We start from the raw sequence: 25,396 nt of genomic DNA, 5'->3' as shown, positions 1-25,396 counted from the left end.
TGGGGGACAATCAGAAAGATGCTCTAAGGAAGGAAAACAGAACATATCATTAATTGGCCAATTTTGCATTGGAGCATGTGAAGAAAACGTTCTTAAAATTGGGCACAGTTCCTCCAAATGTGGGAATGCTAGACAACCAGCTTTCTACCTGTAATAACTTCCTTCTAACACTTTCGACTTGTAGGAGTAAAACATGGTGGATGCATTGTTCAGCATACTGATAACATTCTGAAACATATCTGCAACTGGAATTTGTTTCTTGATGCCCTCAGTCTGTTTCTTGATCTCCAGCAACTGCTTTTGCATATCTAACAAAGAGAAAGAATATTAGTGAGCCCACCGGGACAGAAAGGGAAAATGCTTGAGTCCCTGATTGTAAACCACTTAGATACCCTTGATAGGCAGTATACAAATACCTAAATAATAATAACAATGAGAAAATTATCAGAGACTCATTACTGTCCTGGATGAATAGACACACCTCCAATTTACTCATGTGAACAGGGCCATCCCGATTGTAGGAACAAAAATTGGGGAGGCTATCATAAACCATAATATAATATTTACTACAAAGGCACCTGTAAATTAAACTGAAGTCCGATATCATCAAAAAGTCTCCAAACCTTGTTAAAATTTGATAAACTGGGCATTTTAACAGAGCTATCTCTTCATATTTCCTTACTAAACAAACAGCATTCCACCAAACACATTCAGACAAAACCGGGTCATTTTCCCAGTTTGCTAATATTTGTTGTATCGCTGTTCCTAATAAAATATCTAATAACCTAGCTTCTGATTTTTTGCAAAATATGTGATAAAGCTAAAGATCGTAAAACAATATGTCACAGAAATTTGAAAATGAAATATGACCAATTTTACCTTATATGGAGCACCAAAACTGTTTCACATTTGGGTAAGTGTACAACATATGTTGCAGAGTCCCCATCTCCAACTGATAAGACCAGCATGCCAGAGATCCACCCCTCGGCAACCTAGACACTTTGTACAGTGTCCAGAGAGCACAATGAGCAACATAAAACAAAGATTGAGTAATGAAAGCTTTTAAAAGTGGACGACAGACTCTAGTCCAAGGTGTTGCCCAAATCTCCATATCTAAAACTTCCCCCAATTTATGCTCCCAAAATATGTTCTAAAGCAGAACATCTAGCATCACTCTTGAATTTGAATTTTCTGTAAACCGGAGAAGCCTTCTTGTTTTGTCTATAAAGCCCCACACAGAAATCAGTATTTCATTTCTGCACTTGCTCTAATAATGCTGAACTTTTCAAACAGTATTTAAGTTGTAACCAATGATAATATTGGCACAAACCTAAACCATATTCCATGCTTAAATCATCAAAGGATTTAAAAGTATTCCCATTTAATAACTGGACTAATTACCAAATCCCTTTATTTTGTCAATCAATCCATCTAACTGTAGATCCTTGAATTTTAATTTCAGGATTATACCATAAAGAGATGAAATTGACAGAAGGCAAGCCATCTGCTAAAAAATGAAGCACACCTGGAGTAGACCGCAAAACAAGGGAAAATGGCACCACAGACGATGTTTGCATAGTACATAAATTTACTAAGGGCATAGGAAAGGCCAAAGCTCTTTCCAGCTGTAACCACCGTGGCTTACATTCTTCTTCCATTGGTGAACACCAAGCCACCACAGATGCCATTATATAAGCATAATGATATACAGTAATTTGAAATCAAGAAAATTGATACCCCCATTTCTCTAAGCAATTTGAGCTTTCTCATAGCAATTCTTGGAGGTTTACCCCTCCAAAGAAAAAGAGAAATCTTATTTTCCAAGTTATTATAAAATGAATTAGAAAAAGGCATAGGCACCATATTCAAATATATTAAGCTTAGGGGCTAATGTCATTTTAATCTATGCAAAGAATTTGCAAACTCTTGCTGCAGAATCTTGAAAATCTACACAGGAAATTGGGGGCTGTGTCTATACGTGTGCATACATTGAACACTGGAGACTCTGAGCTATTGTAAGCCCACTTGGTAGTACTATTTTGTTTTAGGGGTGGACGTATTCTGTACCAGAAACCCAACAGAAAAGATTCCATAAACAGTTTTCTTAGGAAATTTACCAGATAGGATGAAAAACAACTAGATGTGTATAATGCAACAAATGCTGCTCTGAGTGTAAGGAAAAATAAAGTCTAAATGGAAGGAACAATAATAGAATGGACCTTCAACTAAGAACCAGAAGCAGCCATAAGAAAAAAAATGGTGAAAAATGTATTTAAATTGTACCTGGGTTTTGGTTTTTTGGGTTCCCATGTGTCTTCAGAAACAGGCTCGACTGATTAAGTTCTTGGTAGTTCAGGTGTGACAACAAGTGTTACAGAGGTTAATCAAGTTTGATTATAAATGCTGATCAGAATGACTCCTGAAGCAGGCATCTGTTTGCTGAAGCACAGCTCTGTTTTATTGTATCAGACTTCTGGATATATTTTCAATAAATTTTTCACTATATATATATATATATATATATATAATATAATATAATATAATATATACATATATAATATATATAGTGGTTTTTGTTTGTTTGTTTTTTAACTTCTGGCTGCTTTTGCTTCTTGCTTGGTTCAAGCCCAATGGTTCATTCCTACTGTGTTTCTCTTCTTGGACTGATTTATAGCGATCACACCTTCCTTTTACTTCTTTCCCTTTAGATGAAATGAAATACATTCAATATTCAATTTACCTGAGATGTTGTCCTTTGTTCTGTTTTTGACTGTGTCTGGTATGTCACTCAGTACCTGATATGCCTTACTCAAGAGAAAGACAGAATGAAAAAAAAAAAAAGGAAAAAGAACATGAAAGATCATGTGGTAGAAGACAGGAGACAATTTCATAACCATGTGTAAAAAGAAGTAAATTTAAAAAGTGAATTTACCACCAAGCCTACCTGAAGGCAGCACAGCCTGCTAGTAGGCCCTGGGCCCTGCATGTCTAACACAGGCCCTGTATCAATAGTGGCAGACTTAAATATACATGTGTATATCTGCTGGAATTTGCACTTATACTTTTAAGTTTGCTAAGTATAAGTGAACTCTACCTTCCAGAAGAGACACTTATTAAAAAAATAATAATAAGTATAGGTTCACCACCTGCATATACGTTTTCAGGTGTTTCCAGTGCACTATTTCAGAAATGGCCCTTTTCTTGTATAAAACCCACAGAGAAGCTTTTTAGAATTACCTCCAAAGTAACATAGTAGATGATGGCAGAAAAAAAAAACGACTAAATACCCATCCTATCTGGCTGTACTTCAAAGATGGATCCCTTGTATGACATTAGATAGATTGTGAACCCACTGGGACAGATAGGGAAAATGCTTGAGTACCTGATTTTTAACCTATTCTGTGCTCCTTTAGGATGGGCTATAAAAATAAACTAAATAATCACTCCTTGTCCAAAACATTTGTCAGATTTTTTTTTTTTGCCCTACTTCACACTTGGGTAGATCAATAAGCAAGATATCTCTTTTATACCATGTTGCTTCCTGTCCATTTCCAATCCAAATAACTACAAAAGATTCAAACACACTTAATACAAGTCCTACTGAGAGATATCTATAGTCTCACTGGATTAAGGAACATTTAACTATGGCAACAACCCCCCCCCCCCATAAAATAAAAGGAAGGACAGCCCTAGGGGTGGAAATAGAACCTAAGTTAGATTCACTTCAGGCTCTTGTACATTGGATTAAATATACTTTTTTGTTTATGGCTCAACATTTTTACATCTGCTCAGACTGTGTTGGGGCACCAGACCTCCATTTTATTTTCCTTTTTTTCATTAAGCTTTATCACATTTGTTTGGTTTGGGAAAAAGGCAACGTGTCTTCCCTGTGCATAACAAGCAAGCACCTTCTCTTGTGATCTGAGCTGGATCTGTCTTACCTCCTCCTATACAGCAAGAAAAAAAACCCTCCAGTGACCTGCATCAGCTGGACATCACAAGCAGAAAAGGCAAAGTGAAATAATAACTACAACCTGTGAGTTGAAATTTGGATATCTAACTACTCACTCTCGTTAAGGTTCTAATAGATTAATCACACCAAGAATTCTTTGATCCCACCACTGAACCAAACTTACATTCACTCCTGAGTGTGAAATACAGTACGCTCCCCCCTCCATATTCGTGGGTTTTATCCCCCTACTTGACCTCACTACAACTTACTTTTTAAAGCCTCCACAACTTAGGGCCAACTTTGACTCACCCCCGTCTCCCGGACCCCTCCACAACTTACTTAGGGACAAATTTGAGCCACCCCTGCCTCATCCCCGCTTTCTGGACCCCTCTACTTTTAAAAGCTAGGTAGTCTAGCGGTGAAGCGGAGCAGGAGCGATCTTCCTACACTCCTGCCACATACAGAGCCACAAACATAAATAGCTGCCACAAGTTCCCACAAGACTAGTGGGAACTCACAGCAGCCATTTATGTTTGTGAGGAGCATAGGAAGATCACTCCTTCCCTGCTTCACCACTAGACCACCAGGCTTTAAAAAGTAAGTTATGGAGGGGTCCGGGAGTCAGGAAGGGTGAATAAGAGTTGGCCCTAAAGTTATTCGCGAACTTATATTATTTACGGACTGGCTTTACTCCCTAACCCCCACAAATATGGAGGGAGGAGTGTAATGTGATTTACAATACAGAAGGCCTTTGAGCTTGCACGTCTGGTGAGGTTTACAATGCACAAAGAGGTAAATTCAATGTAGGTTGCCAAAGTTAGGTGCCAAAATCCTGGGCACTAAGCTAGTATTCTATAGCAGCAGAGCTGCGTGCCAAACTTGTTATTCAATACTAGCGTAGGTCCACAATTGTGCGCCAAACTTTAGGCACAACCATTTATATCTATGGCTGACATAAATGGTGGTACCAAAAAGCACAGTTACTTACCATAACAGGTGTTATCCAGGGACAGCTATTCTCACATATGGGATAACACCTGTTGGTATGTAACTGTGCTTTATCCTCATCGCCGAGACCTGTTTCTTCTCAACAGGTCTGTGTGTTATCCAGGGACAGCTATTCTCACATATGGGATAACACCTGTTGGTATGTAACTGTGCTTTATCCTCATCGCCGAGACCTGTTTCTTCTCAACAGGTCTGTGTCATTTCATTCTCTAGTCGAGCCCTTCAGGTGGCAGAGGTGATTAAGAGACATTGGCACATTTTGGATTGTCATTCCACTTTCAAGGATCCTCCTCGGATCGCGTTTTCAAGACCTAAAAATCTTAGGAATCTCTTAACCCCCTCGACCTCTGTGCTTTACACCATGGGTAGTTACACGGCTTGTGGTCATTGTAGCATGTGTACCAATACTCTTCTATCACCAGTTGGTGCCACCCCAAGACCCACCGAAATTATCAACTAAGGCAACGCACTACTTGCGAGTCGAGCTGGGTTGTATATGTCATCATCTGCCCCTGTGAGCTCATCTATGTGGGTCGCACCAGCAGACAAATCAGGACAAGACTGATTGAGCACAGGAGCAGGATACACACAGCCACCAGATCTGCTCCCCTTGTTCCTCATTGCATCGAGAAAAATCATGTCTTTTCTGATTTGTCATGGTTTGTGTTGGAACAGCTATCAAGTGAGTTTAAAGGGGATAAGTTGTCTCAATTGACCCTCCGTGAACAGTTTTGGATCTTTCACCTACAAGCTGTGCAACCAGCTGGATTAAATGACAGCATGGAGTGGCACACCATAGTTTGACATTGTCCCGCCTCCTTCTGGTTTTGATTGGTGGGCTTGTTGTATGACGTTTTCTATCTTGGCTTCTTAACGTGCAATTGCGCTCCTCTCTGTTATCTCCGCCCTTCCCCAGCCGGCTCGATAGTCTTCAGTGTTCTGTAATCTGGGTTCCTGAAGAAGGGATTTTGGTTCCCGAAACCAGGCTTGGTTGGACCTGGTATCCTGCGTATCTCCCTGCTTTCGGGAGACCGTTTTATCACCTGCTTTCATCTTCAGCTAAGTCGGCCTTTTTGATTCTGTTGGGAGTTCTCTGGGGGAGGTTCTCTGAGAGACTGTTTGATTGACCTCACTTGTGTTATTGCTTTGTGCTTTATTTTGCACTTTTTTCACGTTTTTGATTTATTTCACACACCTTGGAAGTACCCCATGATGGTGTGGGGGCAGGGCTGGCTGGTCCTTGTCTCATGATGTGAAGCGTAGGAGCATTGCTCCCTTCGCTGCCTTATCACACTGAGGGCACTCCATTATTCAATTATATTAATTACATCTTGATTTCTCACTACTTGTGTGCTCACAATTGTTTGGTCAGCAAGCAGTCTCTCCGAGAACCATATGATCTTTTCTGCCTCCTTTTTGGTATCTTGTTAAGTTTCTCTGGCAGGCTTTTTGGAGTTATTTTTTTGGTTATCCCAGGACAAGCAGGCAGCCTATTCTCACATATGGGTAACCTCCAAGCTAACCAGGATGGGATGGAGGGAGTGTTGGCAATTTAGGAGAATAAATTTTTTAATATTGTTTGGCCAAACAGTCCATCCCGTCTGGAGAAAACATCCAGACAATAGTGAGAAGTGAAAGTATGAACCGAGGACCAAGTAGCAGCCTTGCAAGTTTCCTCAATAGGTGTAGATCTGAGGAAAGCTACTGAAGCTGCCATTGCTCTGACTTTATGGGCTGTGACTCTACTCTGTAGGGGTAATCCAGCCTGGGCATAGCAGAAGGAGATACAAGCAGCCATCCAGTTGGAGATGGTACGCTTAGAGATCAGATGTCCCAACATGTAAGTCCTTACAGACACTGAGAACAATCTCAGTGCCAAGTCTTTAATTTTACCATAGTTATCAAGAAATAGACCCCTGAAAAATGTCATTTTCTAAGTTCACTTATCAGCTGAGCATTGAAGATCAAAGACTTCTAAAATGGTAATCATCAGTAACATTATTCACTGTAAATGAAAAGGGATATCACGTGAAGTTAAATAAATCTTTTTCTTTGACGTTTTGATAATTATGAAATTCATGTCCTAGTACTTCACATGACTCATGCTACTGAGAAAAGTCACGTCGAGTTCACTTTTGGAAGTACAGTAAGCATATCCGGAAACCAACTATTTTCCTGCTTGAAAATGAGACTGCAGTAGTTGGAGCTTCAAATGAAACTCTTGCAATTTTTGATACAAAGGAAAAATGAAATGAATATAACTCATCTTAAGCTAATATTGGGTTTAGCTCACATTTTTTTCCAAAGTGTCCAGACAGATCAATCAAAGGAATAAATACCATTTAGGATGCACAGCAGTGGTTTTGGCTGCCTCCCTGTCAAAGCCTTGTATTTCACTGATGCTGAGTTAGTTGTGATTGTCTAGGAAGATTATGAAAGATCTCTATCTTTATCCTCTCACCCCCTCCCCCAACAAAAAACATGGATCTACTGGAATGCACAGAATCCCCTGATCTCTAGATATATTTATTTCTTCTGTATTATCTTTGTAAATACGAGGCAGAGTAGAGGCTGAGGGAACAGTCTTTCTGAGCTTGCAAGGATATTCTTCCACAATGCTTGCATTCAGTACAGCTGTGCTCAGAACCAAAACACATTAGACATCTGTCTTAGGAGTCGAAGTTAACATAAACATAAGAATAGCCTTACTATCAGACCAATGGCCCATCAAGCCTAGTAGCCCATCCTCACTGTGGCCAATCCAGGTCACTAGTGCCTGGCAAAACCCAAAGAGTAGCAACATTCCATGCTACCGATCCAGGGCAAGCAGTGGCTTCCCCCATGTCTTTCTCAATAACAGTTCTGGACCTATCTTCCACACTCCAGGCATTATTCTAAAGCCAGGCTTAGTCAGTCATGAATGAGAAAAATAAACTAAATTTCTCATATTTTATTTCTTTTCTTTTCAATGTTTCAGTTGCATTTGAGGACAAAAAACATGATTAATAGGGAAAGCTTTGTTTTCATATCCATTCAATAGAGTAGAAGAAACAAAACAGAGGAACCAAGGAAACATCTGCTCATAGGAAGGGCTGTGCATTACTTCTGGAGCTCTGGAAAAGTTTTTCTGTCCTAGCACCATGCAAAAACATCATCCACTTCCATATCTGATTATATCCTGCTTGTCCATGGATAACTTATGGCCTCTCCTCTCTCCTAGCACCCTCATTCTTCCTGCCTGCAGTTATTAGCTACTTATCTTTTGTCACCACATCTTACTTCTGTCCCAAGCAGGCCAATAATATGCCTCCCCCTCCTTTCAGCTCATGAAATCTGATGCTGCTACATAGATTCAAGGCTCTCTATGGATGCAGTTAGGGGATGCTAGATCCAGGGCCCAGAACAAATCAGCAGTGCAAGACTTCATTGCAGGGTTCTAAAACTGATTAGTATGCTCTTATAGAATGGTGATATTCTTAGGGTTACCAGATGTCCGGATTTCCCCGGATATGTCCTCCTTTTCAAGGACATGTCCAGGCATCCGGACGGCTTTTCAAAACCTGGCACTTTGTCCGGGTTTTGAAAAGCTTCTAGCAATGAGCGACGTCGGGACAGCATCTGCACAACACGGTGACATCATGCGCATGATGTAATCGCATCACACCAACGCATGCGTAGATGCCGTGCCACGGCAGGACTAAGGGTGGAACGGGGCATCGCCGGGGGTAGGGCCATGAGTCCGGACTTTCATTCCCAAAAATCTGGTAACCCTAGATATTCTGATCTTATCATACCAGCTAAACTGAGGTTTGAAGATCACAGATTAATGAGTCACCTAATCTAGTCCTTGAAAGCAACAAACCGGTTTGCTTTTTGAGATTATCATAATGCAAGCAATATATCTGCATCCCTTACTGTCCATTATATGGAATGGTTACTCTTACATATTCATTGTAGAAATCTAGAAAGTCAGACTGATTTATGACCCTTGATTTGGGAGCCTTGACATGCTGAATGTGTGCATGACAGTTTTGTAACGGGAGGAGGAGGGGAACAGAAAATGTTTTAATCCTCCTTTGAAATAGCAATGTTTTTCTATTTTTAATCATGTTTATTAAAGAGCCAAAAGAGAACAGAAACAACAATACAATAGTAATCTTGTTCTCTCCTCCCGGGTGGCTGAAGGGATGGTGTGCCCCCTATGCTTTTTAAATCTATTGCATTCTCCTCAAGGATCGGGAGGTGCTTTATCATCTAAACTGCGGTTTCTGCAGCCTTTTTGTGCGGCGTGGCAGTGGTGACGCAAAGCTCAGGGGAGCACTCCTTTTAGCAATGTTTTATTTAACCAAATAAGCAAAGTCTCTCTCCTCAAAACCAATTCTGAATCACAAAGACCCACTGCTAATAAAAGTTAACTAATCAAATCTGCAGTATTCACCATTGTACTACACCAGTGGTCTAAAACTCATGGCCCGGGGGCCACATGTGGCCCGCCAGGTACTATTTTGAGGCCCTCGATATGTTTATCATAATCACAAAAGTAAAATAAAACAGTTTCTTGATCAAATGTCTCTTTAGCTATAAATTACAATATTATTATTAAGACTTAGCCAAAAGGAAAGATTTATGAACTAAAAAGAGTTTTATCTCATGCAAAATTGTCATTTCTTTAATAAGACATTAGCTATTTTTTTTCTGAGGCCCTCCAAGTACCTACAAATCCAAAATATGGCCCTGCAAAGGGTTTGAGTTTGAGACTGTACTACACTGACAGAAATGACATGTGAAGATACTTCCAAGGACCAACTGACATTTTTCTTGAACCCTCTCTTGCCCAGCTTTCACAGGTATTATAAAAGGGTGGGGAAGGCACTTTGCTGAGCTGACACACAGTATGCCGTCAGTAATATTCAATCATTTATCCATAAATATCTCCAAATAAAGCTCATCAAGTTAAACCTATAGAACCTCAGCAACACCACACAAAGCTCAGAAACCTCATTACTTTAAGTTTTGTGTGTTAAAACCTCATCGGGTCACCCTCCTCCTAGACCTTTCTTATATATATGTTATGCTTTTATTTCAACTTTTAATTTTAATTTATATCAAAAGATTTTAAATATGCTTAATTAATTTGCTTTAAATAAATTAACTTAGCTTTGTGGTTACACGATCAGGGTATTCAACTTCATTTTATCAGGGAGCCTTACACATTGCTTCAGTCTCTCACAACATTTTTACCTTATCAATGACCGAAGACACATCTGAATTCAGCAGATTTGTGAGAAGCTGCATTTGTTCTGTCATATCGGGCATCTGCAAAAATAACATACATTAGATCATATTGATCGAGATAAATTATCAATGTAGGGCTTATTTCCAAAACCCTAAGTCCATCTAATAAGGACTTAGCACGTTTTGGAAATAGGTCCTTCAATTATAGATGCACTTGAATTTTAAGCAAACAAACAAAAAAAAATCCACAGATGGGAAAAGCATGCTAAATAGAAGCACTTCATGGGAAGTAGCCTCACTCTTTTTTTTAAATGGAGTCTTTCTATTAGCTCTTACCAGGCCATCCCTAGGGAACAGAAAATCAGGACAGCCTCCCCAGGCCTGTATTTTGATATTATAGTAATGTTCATTTTAAACTACACATAGATCTTCCATCGCCTTTTAACCACCTGTAGCTGCTCCAGATGAATTGACGTTGGAACCTCATGAGACTCTATAGAGTAGTTTTGCAAGATCTTTCAGTCCCCATGGAGTTCCAACTGTAAGACTTCTGGTGTAGTGACAGAAAGCAGTCAGCTGCCCCACACAGATTAGTAGGAAGAGAAGGGAAGGAAGAGGCTTATTGACGGCAAGGAAAGACTTATGGTGGCTTAAATAGATGTTTTGGTGCAATAGGGATGGTATGCTGAACCACAGAGTTATTCATCTGTGCTCGCGAGCATACTGCAGATGTCAATCACAGCTCTTCAACTCCTCCTTCTCCACTGTCTCTGCTGCCCTCTTCAGTACTTCCTTCTGCAGGTGAGCATGAAGGTGTTTCTCTGATCTGCTCTGTTTATTTTTTTGTTTTGTGATTTTTTCAGTTTTTCGGCTTGTTTGTGGGATGTTTGTGGCTTGTTTTTACGCTGCTTCAAAGACTGCTTTGCCTGCTTGGAGAGCAGCAGACATTTAAGTCTGCAGTTGGCAGATGTATCCTTCGGATATCTGTACAGCCAACCTACTGAAGATTTATGGAGCTCAGGGTTCCAGGCCCTCAGCACTTGATCGATTCTTATCTTGGTCAAGAGCTTGAGCACTGGCTATGAGGCATCAATAGGGCGCCAGCTGCAGCGTCACCTCCCTCCCCCCCCCCACATTTTTTCTGCACCGTGCATCACGGCCCAGGGAGTCCAAATGGCAGCCCAAAGATCTCATCATGGAAGCTGACTGGTGGCTTGAGGCAGAGAACCCCTCCAGATCCAATTATACTTTAAAGGGACTGAAGCAGGCTGCAGCACCATTTCCACAGCATAGGGTCTATGAGTACAGGCTATGAGTGTGAGCCTATGGGGAAAATCAGTTGGGGATGGCCTTAAACTGTGTTTTGACTGTTTTTGCAGTTAGATCTCTGGTTCTCCTTCTCTAAAATCCTATTTTTGCATTTTTTTAGTCAGCCCTGAAGCGTCTTGAAGCCGTTTTTTTGTGTCAAAATTACAGACCTGCTTGCCAAGCCAGCGCCTACTGTGTGGAATTACCTTCAAGTCCTTGGGTTAATAGCAGACATGATAAAGGTATTGCCCTGGGCTAATGGCATACATGCACCCCCTCCAGGAAGCCTTGTTGTCTCGCTGGTCACCTCATAGAGACTCTCTGCAAGTTCCACTCCCCTGGACAGCGGCAGCCAGAAGCAGCATGAGCTGGTGGCTCTGCCTACAGTCTGTAGCGAAGGGAAGCCCTCTCCAGATCGATTCATGGGTTATCCTAATGACAGATGCCAGCTTGTTTGGTATGGGGGCTCATTGCTATGGTCACCAAGTTCAAGGACAATGGACTCCATCTCAGCAGAAGTAGTCTATCAACAGCCTGGAACTATAAGCCACTTGTCTGGCGCTGCACTGACTGCACTCTTTGCTAGAGGGCAAAGCAGTCAGAGTCTTCTCTGACAATGCCACTGCAATGGCTTATGTCAAGAGGCAGGGAGTCAAGAGTGCTCCTCTCCAGCAGGAGGTGAAAGCATTGTTTTGTTGGGTAGAAACACACCTGCAGGCGATCTCCGCAGCGCATGTGGCCAGAGTGGACAATATTCAAGCAGATTATCTCAGCAGACAGACATTAGACCTGGGAGAGTAGTCGCTGTCCCTCAAAGCCAATGTGAAATGATGAGGTTCTCCAACGTTCGACCTCACAGCAACCGCAAAGAACAAAAAGACAATTTGGTTCTTCAGCCAGAAATGTGAACCCAGAAATGCAGGGCTAGATGCCTTGGGTCAACTATGGCCCGAGACCGGGCTACTGTACATAATAGGCCGGGTGATCCGCCAAATAGCAAGTCACCTGGGAACGATAGGTTTTGTAGCACCAGATTAGCCCAGCACCTATGGTACATGGATCTCGTATAACTATAAAAGGAGCAAAAAGTCTCAGGCTCCAGGTGATCCAGACTTGCTCTACTACATGCTTGAAGGCAATTGTCTTAGAAGATCCAGGAAACTTTGGTCTTACAGCATGACTTTTGAGCGCATAGCATTAGTCCAAAAAGGATACTCAGACGTAGATGCATGGAACAGTCTCCTGGAAGAGGTGATGGAAACAGAGACTGTATCTGAATTCAAGAGGGCTTGGGATAGTCACTTGGGATCTCTCAGAGAGAGAAAGAGATAATGGTTACTGTGGATGGGCAGACTAAATGGGCCATTTGGCCTTTATCTGCCTTCATGTTTCTATGTTTAACTTGTATTTTCTTAGATTCATTGTTCCTCTCAGAGGTTTGTTAATGTTTTAACTACATTAATGTTTCTTCAGTGATTGTTTTAAATTCTCTAAGCAGATCAGACACCTGGTTTCAAGGAATTCCCCATACCCCTTCTTCTCTCTGTTTTCTTCTGTAGGGCTATCACCAACTTTGGTACAAACTGAAGGGGGCAGCAGAGACCATGGGGAAGGAGTTGAAAAGCTGTGATTGACATCTTATGCAGTATGCTCGTGAGCACAGATGGATAACCCTATGGTTCAGCATACCACCCCTATCTACTGGAAAACAGATTATCAAGGTCCATAGTCCACCTGAAACTCACTAGGTTCATCCTAAGTTTTTACCGTAAAGTTGACATCAAACACTAGATCATCAGTGGATGCATCACTACAGAAATTGCCACATTTGTCTAGTGTTGTCTTGATCTCCTGCTGCACTCTGCTGAGATTCTGGCTTATCATATTCTTTTCATCTTGTAGGTCCTGGAATGTGGAGTTCAAAGCTGTCATGTTTCCTACTGTGGAATTCAGCACTGACAGAACAGGAAAAGAGAATGTGATTATAGCTTGGGTAACTCATTAATTCTCAAAACCTATGCTGTACCTCAGGTTCTCAGTATAAAACCACTTGGTTGCACAGGAAGAGCATATCAAGGACTCAAAAATGTATTACTGCTTTTCCATTTAATCTGAGGGTTTTATAAATCAATAATGTAAGATTAAGTGAATCAAGGAACTTTTGGCTAGTCTACTTACAGTTATCACTGTTTAACTGTGTAGAGATTGATAAATTTAAGGCCTGTATTGCTTGCTTTCCACAGTGACAGGCATCATATGTAGTTACATGGTCACTCAGTTTAGGTCAAAACTCTACATGGCTAGCTAGCAGAATGTGAAGGAAATACTATAGCCATTGCCTTGGCTACAAAGCTCCCATGATTACCTCTATACTGAGGCAAATTGGATCTCTGTCAGCCCAGGAAAAATGCACACATAACCTTGGATTAGTATTATTCTCTTAACTAGATCAACATCATCATGCCTACTTATCTCTTCTGTTTCATAATGTTGTCTAATTTATTTTTCAAGCTACTTGCAGCTTATTTACCAAAGTGCATTATTTACTGCATGCTCGTTTTATGCAATGGGTTCTAATTTATTAATCCATAATAATTGCACTAGCACAATAGTAAAGAATAGAGGAGGAGCAAACCACTCAATATATCAAAATCGCCAACAAATAGTTTACATAAACTAAGAACGATTGCTAAATTGACGTATCAAAAATCAAAATATTCAAAGAATAGGAACCTCAAAGCTCCAACTTCAGTCTTTTCACCCTTGGAGAAAAGACCACAGGAAAAAAACACTCAGCTTTGAGAAAAACTGCTGCATTTAAAAAACTCCAGTAGGATAGCTTAAAACAGATTTATCACCAAAGAAATTTCCATTCTATGGATTAAAGAGACCAACTGGTTTTTCCACAAAAATTCAAATTGGTGACATAAAAACATAAGAACTGCCATCACTGGATCAGACTTTGGTCCATCAAGTCCGGCGATCCGCACATGTGGAGGCCCTGCCAGGTGTACACCTGGCGTAAATTAAGTCACCCATACCCCTCTATGCCTCTCATAAGGAGATGTGCATATAGTTTGCTTTTAAATCCTAGAACGGTGGATTCCGCAATAACCTCCTCTGGGAGAGCATTCTAGGTGTCCACCACTCATTGCATGAAGCAGAACTTCTTGATATTTGTCCTGGACTTGTCCCCCCCTTAACTTCAGTCCGTGTCACATTGGACATTGTAAATAATTGTTTTTCCTACTCTATTTCGCCAATTCCTTTTATTTTGAAGGTCTCGATCATATCCCCTCGCAGTCTCCTCTTCTCAAGAGAGAACAATCCCAGTCTCTTAAGTCGTTCCTCATATTCCAAGTTCTCCTTACCTTTTACTAGCTTCATTGCTCGTCTCTGCACCCTCTCCAGCAGTTTTATATCCTTCCTTAGGTTGGGAGACCAACGTTGGACAGAGTATTCCAAGTGTGATCTGACCATTGCTCTATATAGCGGCATTATAACTTTCTCCGCTCTACTCATGATTCCCTTCTTTATCATGCCTAACATTCTATTCGCTTTCATTGCCGCTGCCGCACATTATGCTGACGGTTTCAGTGTCCTATCTTTCAGTACACCCAGGTCCTTTTCCTGTTTGTTTTTACCCAGAGTCACACCTGACATTCTATATTCGTGTTCTTTCCGCCTAAATGCATTACATTGCACTTTTCCACATTAAACTTCATTTTCCATTTCTCCGCCCATTTTTCTAACTGACACAAGTCATTTTGGAGTTCCTCACTATCCTTCTGCGATCTGATTGCCCGGCATAGCTTTGTGTCATCTGCAAACTTGATGATCTCACTGGATGTTCCTCCTTCTAGGTCATTGATGAAAATATTAAATAAGATGGGCCCAAGTACCGAGCCCTGGGATACACCGCTAGTCACCTTCTCCCAGTCTGAGAACTTCCCATTTATACCCACTCTCTGCCTTCTGTTCTCCAGCCAATTTCCTATCCATCTTTGTATATCCCCCCTCTATTCCATGGCTTTGTATTTTCCTGAGAAGTCTCTCATGTGGAACCTTGTCGAACACTTTCTGGAAGTCCAAGTATATTATGTCCACCGGTTCTCCACTATCGATTTGTTTGTTAACAGTCTCAAACAATTGAAGTAAATTCGTCAAACAGAATTTCCCTTTTCTGAAGCCTTGTTGACTGGCTCTCATCAGGTCATGTGTATCCAAGTGCAAGACTATGCTATCCTTAATCAGGACTTCAACCATCTTTCCAGGGACAGACGTAAGGCTCACTGGTATGTAGTCGTCCAGTTCTCCTCTTGATCCTTTTTTGAAAATTGGCGTGACATTTGCTATCTTCCAGTCATCCGGTATATGTCCAGTTCTAATTGACAGGTTGGCAAGTTTTTGCAATAGTTCGATTTCAACCTTTAGTTCTTTTAAGACTCTCTGGTGAATTCCATCCGGTCCAGGGGATTTGTTGCTTTTGAGTTTGTCGATCTGGTAGTATATCTGGTCCAAGTCCACTTCTACCGTGGAGAGGCTGTCCTCTGTTACTCCTTTGAATACTTTTACTGCTTCTGGTATTGTTACGGTGTCCTCCTTCGTAAAGACAGACGCAAAGAAGGAATTTAGTCTGTCTGCAATTTGTTTGTCTTCCTTGATGTACCCTTTTCTTCCTTGGTCGTCCAGTGGTCCTACTGCCTCTTTTGCGGGTTTTTTCCCTCTTACGTACCTAAAGAAAGGCTTGAGATTTTTGGTCTCTTGCACTATTTTCTCCTCATAGTCCTTTTTGGCTTCTTTCAACGCCTTGTGACATTTCTTCTGATCCTCTTTGTGTTTGTTCCAAGCTTTGATTGTTTTCATGCGTTTCCATTTTTTAAAAGAGTCCTTCTTTTCTTTTATGGCTTCCTTCACCTCTCTAGTAAGCCATGCCGATTCTCCTTTGCCTTTATTTTTCCTTTCTTTGGAGATTCACGGAATGTAGAGATTTTGTGCTTCTGTGATAGTATTTTTCATTAGGGACCATGCCTGATCTACCGTTTTAACTTTGTCCATCTTATTTTTGAGCTGTCGTTTCACCATGACTCTCATGCTATCGTATCTTCCCTTTTTAAAGTTTAAGGTTGTGGTTAAGGTTTCGGTACGTTTCCCTTTCCCGATGTCAAGTTTAAAGTTGATCATGTTGTGATCGCTCGTCCCCAGCGGGACCATGACCTCTACTTCTTTTGTTGGTCCAGTAATGCCATTTAGGACCAAGTCCAAGGTGGTGTTTCCTCTCGTCGGCTCTCCCACCATTTATTACAGGAAGCAGTCCCCTAGCGCTTCCAGGAACTTGGTTTCCTTGTCGCAGTTAGAGGTTCCCAGGTTCCAGTCTATTCCCGGGAAATTGAAGTCTCCCATGATTATTACATTACCTGTCCTACATTCTTGTTTAATTTCCTCTATCATTTCTGAGTCTGTCCAATGACCAATGGACTTTCCTGCCTCCTTCACCTTAAGCTCCAGCCAATTGGGTGTATATATATATATATACCCCCAATTGGCTGGGGCTTATAGACAAACTGCAAACCTCACAGATTACCCTGAAGAAAGCCACAGCACAATGGCTGAAATGTTGGTTCAGCCTGACCAGACATAGTGAAACCCAGAAAACTGCAACAAGCAAAAGGTTTTCAGCTGAAAAATGTTCAAAAGTTAAAAAAACACCCCACAAAAACAAAACCGACCAACAACAAACCAACTTCTTTGCTTGATTGAAAAAAAATCAATCCCAAACTTATCTGCAGGTGATAGACCACATCTTTTAAAAACAAGGATGATCGAGAATCAACATCATGTCAAGAACAGTAAAGATGAAACACCTCTAGTTCGCCATTGGCATTAGTTACATCATTTTTTAAATGATTTACAATGTATCATTATTGACCAATTGTTGCCCTCCAAGAGAAGGGAGTGATATAAAAAAGTTATTTAGACAGAAAGAACAACTTTGAATCTTTTACTTGAATACAATGGAACCTCAAGGTTTAAACTTTGTTATAGAATGGAATGCCCTTAACTATATGCAGTGTGCTTTTAAATTTTGGATTTGTAACATAGTAACATAGTAGATGACGGCAGATAAAGACCCGAATGGTCCATCCAGTCTGCCCAATCTGATTCAATTTAAATTTTTTTTTTTCTTAGCTATTTCTGGGCGAGAATCCAAAGCTTTACCCGGTACTGTGCTTGGGTTCCAACTGCCGAAATCTCTGTTAAGACTTACTCCAGCCCATCTACACCCTCCCAGCCATTGAAGTCCTCCCCTGCCCATCCTCCTCCAAACGGCCATGCACAGACACAGACCGTACAAGTCTGCCCAGTAACTGGCCTAGTTCAATCTTTAATATTATTTTCTGATTCTAAATCTTCTGTGTTCATCCCACGCTTCTTTGAACTCAGTCACAGTTTTACTCTCCACCACCTCTCTCGGGAGCGCATTCCAGGCATCCACCACCCTCTCCGTAAAGTAGAATTTCCTAACATTGCCCCTGAATCTACCACCCCTCAACCTCAAATTATGTCCTCTGGTTTTACCATTTTCCTTTCTCTGGAAAAGATTTTGTTCTACGTTAATACCCTTTAAGTATTTGAACGTCTGAATCATATCTCCCCTGTCTCTCCTTTCCTCTAGGGTATACATATTTAGGGCTTCCAGTCTCTCCTCATACGTCTTCTGGCGCAAGCCTCCTATCATTTTCGTCGCCCTCCTCTGGACCGCCTCAAGTCTTCTTACGTCTTTCGCCAGATACGGTCTCCAAAACTGAACACAATACTCCAAGTGGGGCCTCACCAATGACCTGTACAGGGGCATCAACACCTTCTTCCTTCTACTGACTACGCCTCTCTTTATACAGCCCAGAATCCTTCTGGCAGCAACCACTGCCTTGTCACACTGTTTTTTCGCCTTTAGATCTTCGGACACTATCACCCCAAGGTCCCTCTCCCCGTCCGTGCATATCAGCTTCTCTCCTCCCAGCATATACGGTTCCTTCCTATTATTAATCCCCAAATGCATTACTCTGCATTTCTTTGCATTGAATTTTAGTTGCCAGGCATTAGACCATTCCTCTAACTTTTGCAGATCCTTTTTCATATTTTCCACTCCCTTTTCGGTGTCTACTCTGTTACAAATCTTGGTATCATCTGCAAAAAGGCACACTTTTCCTTCTAACCCTTCAGCAATGTCACTTACATACATATTGAACAGGATTGGCCCCAGCACCGAACCCTGAGGGACTCCACTAGTCACCTTTCCTTCCTTCGAGCTACTTCCATTAACCACCACCCTCTGGCGTCTGTCCGACAGCCAGTTTCTGACCCAGTTCACCACTTTGGGTCCTAACTTCAGCCCTTCAAGTTTGTTCAACAGCCTCCTATGAGGAACTGTATCAAAGGCTTTGCTGAAATCCAAGTAAATTACATCTAGCATATGTCCTCGATCCAGCTCTCTGGTCACCCAATCAAAAAATTCAATCAGGTTCGTTTGGCACGATTTACCTTTTGTAAAGCCATGTTGCCTCGGATCCTGTAACCCATTAGATTCAAGGAAATACACTATCCTTTCTTTCAGCAACACTTCCATTATTTTTCCAACAACTGAAGTGAGGCTCACCGGCCTGTAGTTTCCTGCTTCATTGGTCAATATATAAGTGAGTGTCTCAGGCAGTAGTGGTCAGGGTCTGACTGGAGGGAACAGGCCCAAAAGATCACTTGGGGTTATCACCTTAGACCCATCACTATCCCCCTCCTCCCAAAAAAAGAGAGGATGTCTTGGTAAGACTCTCAACCCATTTCAGCTAAGCTATCTGGATATACAGCTGTGGCTACAAATTTGTGGATTACCACCTTTAGAAATAAAAAATCTAAGTAGTTTATAACAATTTTAACCTAAAGGAGGGAAGCAACATCAATACACGCAAATACAGTAAGTGAAGGATTGGTCTATTTAGACTGTCTTCATATCAGCAAATTACTTGACATGGCACATGGACACACAAAGCCTCCTTAACTTCTTTCTACAAATTTTCTCTGTTTAACATGGAACCTATAATATTTCACAGAAGGCTCCATTGTTATCCTTGGCTTACATTTGTCATGTTCTCCTTAGGCAGTTTCATCCTACCACAGCACACCCAATGGGCTGTAAAAGGGGAATATCACTAATATACAGAACATCCCTTGATAGCCCTCAGCTTGGAAGTCACCTATCTGTGGCTGACTCATCCTGACAACTTGCTGCTTCAGCCTCAGAAAATCATGGCCTCTGTATTTTTCAAAGTATTTTTCCTAGATGAGAGAAGAGGGTGATCCCACGTGATAACACACTGATCTTCAAGAAAGGTTCGAGGGGTGATCTGGGAAACTACAGACCGGTGAGTCTGACCTCGGTACCGGGAAAGATGGTAGAGGCGCTGATAAAGGACTGCATCATTGAGCACTTTGACGGACACAATCTGATGAGGACCAGCCAGCACAGCTTCAGCAAAGGAAAATCTTGCTTGACGAACTTGCTGCACTTCTTCGAGAGAGTAAACAGGCAAATAGACAAAGACGACCCAGTCAACATTGTATATCTAGATTTCCAGAAGGCATTCAACAAGGTGCCGCATGAACGACTACTTAGAAAAATTGCGAGTCATGGAATTGAGGGTGAAATACTCACGTGGATTAAAAACTGGCTGGCAGATAGGAAACAGAGAGTGGGGGTAAATGGACAATACTCAGACTGGAAAAGCGTTCCAGTGGAGTGCCGCAGGGTTCGGTGCTTGGACCCATGCTCTGCAACATATTTATAAACGATCTGGAAATTGGTACGATGAGTGAGGTGATTAAATTTGCAGATGACACTAAGTTATTCAGAGTAGCGAAGATCTGCAATGTGACAAACACGCTCAAGAAATGGGCCACAACATGGCAAATGAAGTTCAACGTGGATAAGTGTAAAGTGATGCATGTTGGTAACAAAAATCTTATACACGAATACAGGATGTCCGAGTCGGTACTTGGAGAGACCCCCCCAGGAAAAAGACTTGGGAGTACTGGTCAACAAGTTGATGAAGCCATCTGCAAAATGTGCGGCGGCGGCAAAAAGGGTAAACAAAATGCTAGGAATGATTAAGAAGGGGATCATGAACAGATCAGAGAAGGTTATCATGCCGCTGTACCGGGCCATGGTACGCCCTCACCTGGAATACTGCATCCAGCACTGGTCGCTGTACATGAAGAAGGACACAGTACTACTCGAAAGGGTCCAGAGAAGAGCGACTAAAATGGTTAAGGGGCTTGAGGAGTTGCCGTACAGTGAGAGATTAGAGAAACTGGGCCTCTTCTCCCTTGAAAAGAGGAGACTGAGAGGGGATATGATCGAAACATTCAAGATCATGAAGGGAATAGACTTAGTAGATAAAGACAGGTTGTACACCTTCTCCAAGGTAGGGAGAACGAGAGGGCACTCTCTAAAGTTAAAAGGGGATAGATTCCGTACAAACTTAAGGAAGTTCTTCTTCACCCAGAGAGTGATAGAAAATTGGAACGCTCTTCCGGAGGCTGTTATAGGGGAAAACACCCTCCAGGGATTCAAGACAAAGTTAGACAAGTTCCTGTTGAACCGGAACGTTTGCAGATAAGGCTGGTCTCAGTTAGGGCACTGATCTTTGACCTAGGGGCTGCCACGGGAGCGGACTGCTGGGCCCGATGGACCACTGGTCTGACCCAGAAGTGGCAATTCTTATGTTCTTACTTTTTTCCCCCGGGTGGAGGCACCAAGCACTAAACATGTGAGGGCACTGATAGAGACTGCCTTCGAGGAACTCCAGCCAGTTCAGGCCCTGAACGAAGAGCTGCCCTGAAGGGGGTTTTACATTTGCAATTATGGATATAAACCAGAAGAATGTATACTCATCAGATAAGTCTACTGGTCAACCTATACAATAGCAGTGACTTTGGAATACCACTAAGGAGTCTGCCTGTTATTTACATGAAAGGGCATGTTGGTGAATTAGAAGAGTAAAGCAGGCTCTTTGCCTAGGCTCCGGAGATACAGCAAGGCCCTCAATAAAGAATCTGCCACAAGAGACAAAATTAAACCTGGTACCGACAAGGAAACTTTGTATTGAGACCATCCTTTGCTTCATCTGTGTAAAAAGGGAGAACTTTCCAGGCTTGGAAGGGTTCACAGCTGGTTATGTAAATCTGAAGGAGGACCTACCCATCCAAAGAGTGAGGGTGGGGGGAGACAGAATTACAAAAAATGAGACTCTAAATGCTGAAAGCCAACCAGAGAAAGAGACTCTGCTCTCAGATATTCATTCATTCATTCATGCCATTTGATTATACTCCTTAATGTAAATCACTCACAGTCTGGTAGAAATCAATAAAAAATAAAATAAAATTAGAAACAAAATGCCTTATACCCATTCTGAACACAAATCTTCTTTGTGACTCTGTACAGCGCTTCGTACATCTAGTAGCGCTATAGAAATAATAGTAGTAGTAGTAAATCCATATCTGGATTACGGAGAAACATCTGTTTTGCAGTATGAAATATGGGCATCAACTATTGTAATAATGTGAGCGCTGATCGCTGACATGGTATTATGTTTGTCTGTGCATCTTACTTATTCTGTATGTTTTATTGTGAGATGCTCTGTAAAAAATGGGTTATAAATTAATAAAAATAAAAAACAACCTAAACTAAACTAACAATCTAATATATAAAACGGTAAGCCGCGCATGCGCACTCTCACCTGCGTGCGTCCGTTTTCCGTGAGATGTAGGGCACTTCAGGTAGGAGTGCGCATGCGCGCGAATCTCTCTGACCGGTCATCGGTGGCGTCTTTGCTCTTCTCCCCGGCACACCCGAACCCCCGTTCAGCCTCCCATCCGACCCTCCCTTCGGCTCCCTTAATCCCTTGCTGCCGCTCCTCTTCTCTTCCCGCCCTGCGGTCCCGACAAATGTCCTGACTCCAGCAGGGGCCACAGCACTCTAAACACGCTGCTTCGCGGCCTGCTACTGCCCTGATTTGCCCCCCCCCCTCCCCGAGGCGGCTGTCGGCGGTTGCAGGACGCTACGGCTGTCGGCGGAGCCCGCTTCCATCCCTCTACTAAAATCAATTTGGGCCTCGGTGTGTGTGCGCGCGCTCTGTATATTCATTCTGAGCGCTCGCTGTCCCGGATCAGTTACAGAAAGCTCAGGCTTGAATGACAAAAAATAAAAAAGGAGAGCCGCTTGGAGGGAAAGCGGACAAAGGAAAGAAAAGGTTCTTTTTCCTGCGCTGGAAGAATGAGCCCTCGCTGGTGTGAAGCCTTGGCCAGCTGAAGGCGCGCAGGGCTGAGGAAGGGAGGGCTAGCCCTCTCCCTCCTCCCCTCTCCGTGCGGGAGGAGTCGCCACGCGGCTGCAAGGGGCCAGACAATTTAAAAGTAAAAACCACCTTCTTTAAGGATGCTTACAACGCTTGAGATGAGACCTAACCAGCAGAGAATGGCAAACACTTCCTTAGAAGCCATCCTACTGTATTCTCCTTCCCCGCCCCACTTTTTTAAATTTTCAATCTCGATGTATTTTTCACTCCCCTGTCCCCCCTTCTCCCACTGCTCCAGTTAGTACTTTTCAATTTGTCAACCCCCAATCATTTTAATTATAATTTATTTTAGTCAATATTACTTTTTTTGTTTCTTTTAAACATTGTTTAGGTATTGTGAGAGAGGGAAAGGGCGTGATGCTGGACAGGGGGAGCAGGAAGAGGTGCTGATGGACAGGGGGGGGAAGTAAAACAAAAAAGGACAGGGGGGAGGTAAAACTGATGGACAGGGGGGAGGTAAAACAAAGGGAGAAGGGCTGCTGCTGGATATGGGGAGCAATGAAGGGGTGGTGGTGGACAGCCAAAAGAAAGAAAGACAGAAATACAGAAAGTGGCTAAGGAGACAGAGAGAGAAAGAAATAAACACAGACACACACACATATATTTTAGCACCCGTTAATGTAACGGGCTATAAAGCTAGTAAGCTATAATCTACTCAGGAAACAGCTGAGATTGAACCAACTTGTGAAATTTCAGATGTATCCAGATTCTGCCAAAAAGGACCACAATAGACAAACGCTTGCTGTCAGATAACCTAGTGATCAACAGGGAGCATATGACTTTAAAAACCTCTGCCAAAAATGTGTTGCCTTATTATGCAGCCTAAAAAACCAAACATAAACTTTTAAACTTTAGCCAGCAATTAATGTGTAGCCAGTGTAAATAGCTAAAATAGGCAAGATGTTCACATGATAATCTGTCATTCTTGTAGATGTATTTGGCACCATTTGAAGGTGTCTTAGTTGGTTTTTCAGATCGCCAAATACAAGTGTGGAAGGATCATATACTTAAAAAAACCCACACACACTCTAAAGAAAACAGAGAATAAAGTGGAAGCAAATAATCAACTTTCTGTCAATGCAAAGGCTTTACAGACATCTAAGCCAACCAATGTGAGAAGTTACAAAGGAAAAAGCCTCAGAGCCCCTCCCACAAACACTGTAATGAGTGAAACATAAGCGGGAAAATATTTCAGGGGTAACACTCGTCATAGGCATAAAAAACCTTATACATTGGGAGATGTTATAGGCCTTAGGCAATGCAGGAAGAACAAGAGAAAAATACTTCAAGCACTTTCAGCTGCTAATTACTCAGAAGCAGAGGAGTTACAAGTGGTTGGGAGCCAGCACATCCTGAAGCAGCCATTTCTGGCGAAATGCTGGGCACCGCGTTGATGTGATACTTGCTCTACATACCTACCTTCATGTGGGATAAGTACCAGTTCATATTTTTCTCTTCATGATTATTTGAAATGAAGTAATTAGCAGCTGAAAGCGCTTTAAGTATTTTTCTCTTGCTCTTCCTGCATTGCCTAAGGCAGTGATGGCTAACCTTTTTGAGCCCGAGTGCCCAAACTGCCGCACAAAACCAAAGAATTTCCTCAAAGTGCCAGCACGTCAATTAAACCTTAATAACAAGATTTTAGTATCTAAAAACTCTTTATAAAGTTGCCTGAACTATGTAACATCATTTTTAAAGGTTGGAATCTTTGTATTGTCAGAGAATCAATTTGATTCACAATCCTTTGGTTTTCATTTCAATTTATTGGCAATTTATAATGTTTTAATGATTTCATTCAATTTAATGAATTTAGGAAGAATTTGATTCAGTTACACAATATATTTTAAATGTATTATTCACATAACATGTCAAATGTATCCTGAGTAAAAAAAAGATAAACTTCTTAAAACTGTTAACTGTGTCAAGACTTGGTGTGTATTCCCAAAGAGTCTATACATGTTTTTTTTGTAAAATTTACAATTAAATTCAAAAATAGTTAAATCAATACATTTCTAATAATATGATGTAAAGAAAACAAAAGAGCTTTCAATTAAACCAACCGTTTTTATTGGAAATTCCAGATTGGAATACAACAGGGCCATGTAAAGTCCCTTTTTTAAATAACATCTTTAAATAATATTTAAATAACTTAGAAAGTGTCTTAACTGCAAACTGAAAACACTGCTTCATGTAAACATATGCATTGGGCATGCTCTGAAAAAAATTAATGTGATTTTTGTTGTTGCATGCATGCTGATAACTTGTCAATCCTTGGCTCATAGTGCCAAATTAATTTCAGAGCAACACATGCAGCACTCATGTCATCCGTTAATCTGTTTCTAGCATCAGATTTTATATGATTCAAAGCCGAAAACAGCTGCTCACAAGCATAGGATGACCCAAACAAAGTAAGAAGAGCAATCCCAAGTGCTTTCATGGACTTAAAATTGTCTGGCAGAGAATTCCACGCTTTTAGGATTTCATTTTC

At 41.5% G+C, this 25,396-nt stretch overlaps 1 protein-coding gene across 9 annotated transcripts in view; it reads right to left on the bottom strand.

Moving 5' to 3' along the window:
- Positions 1-25,396, bottom strand: part of LOC117358641 (prominin-1-A-like) — a 256,473-nt gene that overhangs the window by 117,520 nt on the left and 113,557 nt on the right. For all 9 annotated transcript variants that reach the window (XM_033940092.1, XM_033940091.1, XM_033940084.1 and 6 more), the window contains 4 exons: positions 13,271-13,458; positions 10,202-10,276; positions 2,741-2,804; positions 149-308 (listed from right to left, as the gene is read on the bottom strand). In XM_033940092.1, the coding sequence (XP_033795983.1) occupies positions 149-308; positions 2,741-2,804; positions 10,202-10,276; positions 13,271-13,458 (487 nt within the window). The remainder of the gene's footprint in view (positions 1-148; positions 309-2,740; positions 2,805-10,201; positions 10,277-13,270; positions 13,459-25,396) is intronic.

Source organism: Geotrypetes seraphini, chromosome 4 (genome assembly GCF_902459505.1).
Source record: "Geotrypetes seraphini chromosome 4, aGeoSer1.1, whole genome shotgun sequence".
Taxonomy (NCBI): domain Eukaryota; kingdom Metazoa; phylum Chordata; class Amphibia; order Gymnophiona; family Dermophiidae; genus Geotrypetes; species Geotrypetes seraphini.
The sequence above is the reverse complement of the archived record's forward strand: the minus strand, read 5'-3'. Positions and strand labels throughout refer to the sequence as shown.